This window comes from Equus caballus, chromosome 11 (assembly GCF_041296265.1).
Source record: "Equus caballus isolate H_3958 breed thoroughbred chromosome 11, TB-T2T, whole genome shotgun sequence".
In the NCBI taxonomy this organism is placed as follows: Eukaryota; Metazoa; Chordata; class Mammalia; order Perissodactyla; family Equidae; genus Equus; species Equus caballus.
This window is the reverse complement of record NC_091694.1, coordinates 54,154,901-54,163,182: the sequence shown is the minus strand read 5'-3', so window position 1 is coordinate 54,163,182 and position 8,282 is coordinate 54,154,901. Positions and strand designations below refer to the sequence as shown.

Genomic DNA, 8,282 nt, shown 5'->3' with positions numbered 1-8,282 from the left:
GTGAATATGTGCCAAAGAAAATGAAAGAGGAGTCCAGAGAAAGAGGGTCTTGAGCAAGACTCCAAATCTAAATCAATTTTCATGGTGCAACTTGATTCTCTGGTTTAAATGGCATGGATATTTAACCACCTGTACTCTAATCGCCCATGGTAACTACAAGAACTAACTCTAAAACCAAACTAAGACCTAATGTCCAAGAATAATAGTGCTAGAATAGATGAATATGGATACAAAATTATAACTTCTAATTCTGCTTTGAATTGGTATACCTTCTCCTTGGCACTTGTCTTAAGCCTACCTTCCTACATTCCTTTTGTTCTCCATTTTTAAGAGCATCATTAAGGTCTAATTTGCATATCATACAATTGTCCCATGGTAACTATAAAGTTTGATGATTTTTAGTAAATTTATACAGTTCTAAGCATCACCATAATCCAGTTTTAAAAACTGCTCCCATCACCCTAAAATTTCCCTCATTCCCACTTGCGGTCAATCCTTGCTTCAGCCCCCATCTCGAATGATCTTTTACATTTCTGTGATGTTTAATTGCCTTTAGTTTTGGCTCTGTGTTTGTAAAAGTAAGTATGTGGCTACTTTAAGAGACACAGGTTATGTTGAAACGGCTTTATTTTTTTAATCCATAAATATCTGTTACTGACAAAAGTGGAAAAATCCTTAAGACTAAACCTTACTAAAGTGATATCTGTTTACAGTACATATAGAATGTGCTTTGACAGGTAAGTAGAACAATGAGATTTGTACAGAAGCAGCAGTTACGAGAGCACTGCTCATCATGAAGCTTACTTATGAGGAAAGAAGAAACCGCAAAGGTACGATAGAAAGGTACTTTTCATCAGTACTACCATATAATAAACATGGAATCCATAAATTGGGCTAATGCGTAAAAATGTTCATTAATCCCCCCTTAGGAAATTGTGTCCCCAAACTAAAAATATTACAGTAAGAAGTGCTTTTTATTAGAGAATTTCAAGAATTCTTTACTACAAAATGTCTAGTTGAGTTATAGAACTAGAGGAATATTTGCCACTATGAAGCAAATGAATGAGTCCTCCCATGGAGTGGCATTCAAGGGTCACAGCAGGGGTGGACAGCAAAGTTGAGCAGGGGTGTTCTCTCCCTCAGGAGGGAAGATATTAAGGAGACATATAATGTCATTTCTCTGACTGATGGAAGGTTGGTATGTTTGCCGATTTACAGGATGGGTTTGATGATACTGACGTGTACTCTGAATTCTTGCTTCACAAGCTTTCACCGGGAGGACGGCAGTCTCAGGAGGAGAGGCTAGAAAGGTACTAGGACGGGGTGAGCATCCACCTCCTAGCAGCCCAGGGGCTCATGCCGCTTCCTCCTCCAGCTGAAATGGAGCCCAGTGTCCAGACTCGGTCTTCAGGACACAAGTTCTGGAGCGGGCTATAATCACATCCATTGCTACACAGAGCCTTGGAGGCTTGGAATGCATTTCCAAGCTGCCCTCAAATACAGACTTCACGCCCTTTTGGGCCAACCTCTGGACTTTTCTCCTCCAACTCATCCCCTCTCTGAAATTGGAACCGCCTCCCTCCAGCTTTGAGGACCACATGAAAATGAAAATTTCAAATTCAGAATTCCCCAGTGACACAGATACCCAGGATGACTTAGGTGTGTCTATATGAGAGGCCTTCCATGACACATGGTTGGTGACCTATTGAATGGGTAGGCCCTTACACTTTCAGATAGAGAGCATCCCTGGGTGGCTGAGACCATGGGGCCCACCCCAGGCTTTGGTGAGGAGTCTGGTGGCTGTCTATGTCATCTGAAGATGTCACCTTGGGGCAGGCATAATGGGATGTGTGCAGGTCAGTTGAGGTGGGGAGGAATCTGAAGAAAGGAGGATGTGCCAATGGGGAATGAAAGCCCTAGCATGTAAGAGCTGGATGAAACTTCAGAGCTCATCTAGTCAAAGCCCCTTGTTTTACAGATGGGGAAACTGAGGCACTGAGCAAGAACGTGACATCCTTGGTCACATGGCAAGATGGAGACAAAGCTAGGGCCAAAGCCATGTCTCCAAGAGCCTCAGCCCTGTGCTTTTTCCTCCTGTAGTATGCTGCCTTCAGAAGTCAAATATAGAGCCCAGGAAGACATAGCTTTCATATCAAATCTGTCAATAAAATGCTGCATTTATAAAAATATCATTTGAACCCTGAAAAATACTTCATTAAAACACAACAAGCTTCCTTGAAAATACTCCAGAGCAAAGTTTCCCAGGTTTGGGGGAGGATGGTGGAGGAATGTGTGTGGGAGGCAACATGTCAACTCTTCCCAGAGCAGGTGCTTCCTGGGGTCCATGTCATCAACAGCCCTTTCAGATGACCTCCCATCAAGTCCACAGTGGCCTGTGGATGGAGTCTGAGGATGGAAGGCTAGTGGCAGACAAGGTTTCTCTGAAGAAAGTGGATGGTTTGGTGGCAGGGTTATTGGAATGAATATTTCTCCATGCTTAGAGAGTCATGAGGCTCTCCAGTCTTTGGGGACAAAAGGTGATGTGTGACACACACAAGCAGGACAGGTGTAAGTGAGGTGGAACAGAGGCAGAAAGCCCTCAAGAATATGAATCTTTGGCCAGCGCAGGAGCCTCTGGGCTAGTGGCAGGCTGGGGCAGCAGCTTCAGGGGACTTGCCAGCTGCAGGGACCAAAACTGATCTTTGAACCGTGATGCCTCTGACAGGACAGCTTCTCTCCCTTCCCTCCCAAAGATTAGAGGGTGAGATCCCTTGGCTACATGCCTAGGAGTATCATCTCATAGGGGCAGGAGGTGAAGGATAAACCAATGAGGCAAACAGAAGTCCTGAAGAATGTCGCATTTTTTGACTGCTTTCATTGAGCGCTCTAAGTTTTAGAACTAGAGAGTATAGCAGGCCTGAGGAAAAGAAATAAGGAGTGGAGGAAGGTAAATGGACGAAGAAGGCAGGGCAAGTGAGGTGAGAGGAAGGAAAGACTGAAGTGGCATAGAAGACTGAGGTTAAGACAGGAGGTTCAGGGTGTGAGAGTGGAAAGAGGGGAGAAGAAATTAGAATTAAGGAAAGGTTGGAACTTTCTAGAAGGCAGACCCATGACCCAAGACACTGTGGAGCCCTGAGGGCAGAAGCCCAGTTAGGGGGTTAAGGGAATTCTCTGGAAGGCCTTTGTGATTTATGAACTCATGGAGCCAAGAGTGAACTGCAGAAAGCAGGGCAGGAAGGGTGGCATTACATGAGCGACCGTGAGAGCTTCTTTGCCATCAAAGGGCAGGGAGACCAGCAAGAACCTTCAGGGCAGGGGAGAACCTGTGCAGAGCCCAGTCCATTCCCATGAGAGCAATGGAAACTCGCACAAAGAGCAGAGTGAGCAGAGGGAAATTTGGGGCTTTGGGCTTCCCTTGTAGGGGGAGGGGACTTTCATTGTCAGGGAGGGATGGCCCTTCTATGTGTGGCAGAAGCCACCAGCCTGGTGGGGCTGGAAGTCGTGACGTTTGGGTCCCAGTGCCAGAACCCTCTCTTATCTGCTACATGAATTTGTCTTGTAATGCAGCTTTGCTTGTTCCTCAGACATGGGTGGGACGATGGAATAAGTGAGAAATTTCTGTGTCCCAGTTAAGACATAATTTTATGGATTTTTGACTGAATTAGAGCAACTCTGTAGACTTCTTTTTCTTTTTCCCTCCCTCTCTCCCTCTTCCCCTCCCTCCTTTCCTTTTTTCTTTGCTTCTTTCCTGCCCTCCTTCCAGACCCAAGGGTGAAGCAGAAGAATCATTTAAAAGAAGTGAAGGTTCAGGTAGAATATTCTGATCCAACTGACAACAGAGGTTTTAAATCGGATGAGGCTGGAGATGAGAAATGTTTTGGAATCAACCTATCAGACAACCCCTGAGACAGACAGACAGGTCTGGGTAGAAGCGTCATCCTGAGGGCTGGAGAGCTTGGTGCCGAGAAGATGCTCTGACGTGGGATGAGATCAGGTTTCTGGTCCTGGGTGTGTGTGTAGACACCTGGGGAGGGAATTCTCACCCGCCCACGTTCTCTCCCCTCCCCACCAGCAGGCAGCCCAGTGAGACTGGCTGAGAGCTGGATTAGAGGGCAGTGGGTTTAGGGGACCAGCTGTGAGAGACACACCTTTATTTCTGGGAGTGGTGCACTACTCTATTTAGGATGATTTCCTCCAGCCCAGCCCTCTCAGCCTCGCCTTCTGGAACAAACAGTCATAAACCCTTGGGGACCAGCCCTTGAGAAGGTTTATGTGTTTGTAGGGGAGGAAAGCAGAGACTTATTCCTGTCCTCACAGCCTCGCAGTCCCTGTGACGCCGCCCCAGTGGCGAAGCTGAGGGCTGTGTTCATCACCCCCAGCCTTAATCCACTCCTGACTCATGTGATGGGGAGTCTCGGGAGGAGACAGGAACTTTGGAATTCTTGAAATAAGTAAGAGGAATCAGTCGATTGATTTCTCTGTGGATTGTGGACTTGGTCAGATTAAAAATTCCCAGGGCTGACACTGGGGAGTTCTCGCTGCCCCGCCTCCCTTTTAAAGGGCCATGCATGTTGTATGCAGAACTGGGGGAAGCTAAAATCCCACTGTAAGGTCATTGCTTTTGGAGTCTGACTGTGGTGACAGTCACATTTTTAGTATCATACCTTCACCCAATGATCTGGAGCTGATTCCCCTAGCCCCGGCCCAGGGAGATGCCCTGGCCCTGAGAATGGGGGAGCCTCTTCTCTCCCTTCAGGCTCTGGTTTTGGGGGAGTGGATGCAACTTAGTTCACTGTCTCCAGGAGGCGGTCACACCCTGCCCACCCCCCCAGGTTGGAGGCAGAGAAGGAGCTGAGTTGGGCTGGCAGGGTGGTCACCCAGCAGAGCTGAGGGCATGGATCTGCCTGGTACAGAGGAGGGACTGGGGAGCTGCCCATTAGCCCCCAGACCAATAGCCTGGAGTACCATTATTTGCGTTTGCTAATGGGTCTCTGCCCCTTTGACATAGAGGAGGCACTGGTTGGAAGAAGCAGTAGCCAGGAGAGAGGAGTGGAATTGTCGGAGGACAGGAGGTGGGGAAGGGGAAACAGGCAGCAAGAGCGAGTTCTAAAGATAGAAGGGGTCAAGCAGGGGGGTAGTGATCGGGAGAGAGGAGCGGGCAAGGTGCAGGACAACTGCCTCGGGTCCTCCTTTATTAGGGGCTGAACTGACCTTCTCTAGAAGCCTCTGCCTCAGTCCCACCTGATGTGCCTGATGGGAGACAGGCAGAGCCCTGGACAATGGGAATGGTGAGCCCCTGAGACCCAGAGCATCACAGTGGCCCTCCCCACCCACCGCTCTCTGGCCAGGGCGGCAGATGCCTCTAGGGCGCAGAGTCGGGGAGGGGAAGGCAGGCCTGAGTGGTGGGTCACAGTTCAGACCTAGAGGCCCAGAGGAAGTGTGGAGATAATCAGGTTGCCGGGGAGGGCACCCCAAAAGTCCCTGCACCCCATCGCTACTCTCCTCTGGGAGGGCTAGAGTGAAGCCCCAGAGAACTCAGGAGTGGAACATTTAGGACTAGAGGAGGGGCCAAGTCTCCCAGAATAGGGGCCGGGGGGCCTTCTAGGTGGGGCAGCCAGCTGGAACTGGGCAGGGTTCCCGGCAATGAGCAGGCAGCCGAAGGACGGAACCCCTCCCTATCCTGGGCCTCAGGGAGGGGTGCAGGGCCAGCGTGGGGCCGTAGGGTCAGTGAAGGAAGGGCCACTCAGTGGGGACCAGAGAGTTCCAGCAGGCAGAAGAGAATCGTTATTGTGCTTATGGACACGGCAGCTCCCCGGCTCTGAGAGAGCGAGCAGGCAGTTTTTAGGCACTAGAAGATTTCTGTGATGCGGTTTTAGGTAAATGAATGAGACCGAGTAGTCTATTCGGTCAGCCCATTGACTGCACCCACTGGCCAATTCAAACCCAGGCAGCGTCGGACCAGGATCAGGCCAGGGTCTTTTGGCTGACAGAACCTGCAGCTGAGCCCCCAGGAGAGGGAGAGGGGATGTGGGACTGCAAGGGAGTTGGTGACATTGGGGAGGGTGAGACTGGGGCCTATACCCTCTCCTCACTCCTCGCTGACTCTTCTGGAAGAGTGAGAGCAGTCGCTCTAGATCCCACGTCTGAGCATGCTGTGCCAGGCCACCAGGCTGTGTCCCCCTGGAGTATGGCTTTCTGGGCAAAGCTGGCCCACCCCCAGCTCCTCTGGAGGGGACAAGGGAAGGGAGATGTACAGGGCTAGAAGTTCTGCTCCAGGGCCCTCCTGACCCCTGCCCTGCCCTGCCCAGTGGCTCAGCCCCTCCTGGCGGTCAGACGGTCACTTCGGTCTTGCTGGCTGTATAGCAGGTGTGGTGGCCCGGGATGTAGTGCAGCTGCTCCACCGTGTTGTGCCTGCGCGAGGCAAAGGCCTGGCGCTTGGCTGCCGTCTGGCTCTTGCCCAGGGTGGCGTAGGAGTTATTGGAGGCACTGGGATGGGAGTGCATCTTGGTCATGCGGTAGCGGTCCAGGACGGGCGTGGACACAAAGACGTCCGTGTGTGAGATGGCCCGCGACAGGGACTGCTCTGGGAAGGTCGTCCGCTCCGGGGACAGCAGCGGGTCCTGGGAGTGCAGGCGCTCGGTGGAGAGCAACTGCTCATCGGACAGGATGCGGTCATAGGGCATGCCGAATTCATCTGCCAGGCTCCGCTGTGGGGACAGGACCCTGTCTTGGGACATGGCCCGGAGGGGCCGGCGAGGTCGCTCTCGCGGCAGCGGCTTCTGTTGGGACATCTGGATGACGTTGAGGGGGAGGGTGCCACGGGCGGCCAGGTCAGGCAGGTGCCGTCTCCTCATGTAATACTCATCAGCCTCCTTGTCAGCTGCAGGGGAAAGAGAGAGAGAAGGCAGCTGGGGTGACACCAGAGCCAGGACTGAGCTAGGACCCTGCAGCCCAGACAAGTGGAGGCAATGCTTCTCCACTGAATGTGCAAACCATTCAGTCTTCTTAAGTGCAGAGTCTCATTCAGACCTCTTGGGTCTGGGGTGGGCCTGAGAGTCTGCATCTCTAACAAGCTCCCAGACAATGCTGATGCCCCTGGTCCGTGGACCACTTTGAGTAGCGAGGAGTTAAGGGACTTCCTCAAGGTCCCCAGGAGTTGAGTTCACAGCACAGTGGAGGGCAAGCCCAAGCCCCGAAATTCCCTCCAGTGCAGCTTCTACTACACGTGGTCAAGGAACAGAATGGCTCCCTGGTCTTGCTGAAACATCCAAGTAGCAGCTGGCGGCTTTCCAATGAGGTCCACGGCCTCTTTCCAAGGAAGCTGGGTTGCAGAACCAGCCTCCTGCTAGAATAAAGTGAGATGCTCCAACTAGGAGGCACTTGTGAAAATGCTTGGCTGGTGACTTAGGAACATAGTGACAACTTCTCTGGAGTAACAGCCAAAGCACAAGAAACCAACACATGGGCATCCGCCCCACACAACCACAGAATCAAGCCTACACATACTTCACCTGTGCCCACAACCTGAGCAGGCCAGAGCAGTCCTCTATGTGCACCCCATTCAGATGCTCCACCCTTCTCTCCATCCAGGAGGCCCTCCCAAGCTCACACTGCCTGCTGCACCCTTGAATTTACCCATGACATACACAAGCCTGCTTTGCTCCAAATTTCGGGAATGAGGCTTCCAATAGACAGCCTTCTGGATCTCTGCAGAATGTGGGAATGCTGACTGCTCTTCAGTTTTCCCAGAGGGTCACTGAAGGGTAGATCTTACCTCCTGAGTCACATTCCCTCATCCCAGGGCGTGCATCAGATTCCTTGGGTCATTGAGAGTCACCACCTCTAGCCACAGAAACTCAATGTTCCACGTTAGAGGTGGCTGATGTGGAATCGTGGGCTGACTTTCTATCAGGGTAGGTTGCCCTGTAGCTTCAAGCAAATGCTCAGTGCTGAAGTTGGGTGGTCATCAAAATAGAGTCTTGGGGAATAAGGGCAGAAGGTCCAAGGGTTGGAAAGCTGAGAGACAAGAGCTTTCCTGCCATGTACCTTCTTGACATTGCAACATCTTAAACCCATCAATCGCCAGAGCTTCCCCAGACTCAAATGTCAGAGCTGGGATCACTTGATGAACTGGACTCAACTGATGGAATGGGGTACATGTGTGGGATGGGGGAGTCTCAGGTTTTCAGGACAGTGTTGGGGTGGAGACAAGGCTCTCTCTTGCAGTTAAACTAGCGCATGAGTTGAAGCATTGCCTCCCATGGGAAAGTGGACCTGAGGAC

General features: G+C 51.3%; 1 protein-coding gene across 4 annotated transcripts in view; it reads right to left on the bottom strand.

Annotated features, from left to right (window-relative positions):
- Positions 1–609: 609 nt before the first annotated feature.
- The window catches only part of SHISA6 (shisa family member 6), a 288,708-nt gene continuing 281,035 nt past the window's right edge, over positions 610–8,282 (bottom strand). For all 4 annotated transcript variants that reach the window (XM_023653508.2, XM_070226572.1, XM_023653510.2 and 1 more), the window contains one exon: positions 610–6,880. In XM_023653508.2, coding sequence (XP_023509276.1) covers positions 6,330–6,880 — 551 coding nt within the window. In that variant the 3' untranslated portion in view covers positions 610–6,329. The remainder of the gene's footprint in view (positions 6,881–8,282) is intronic.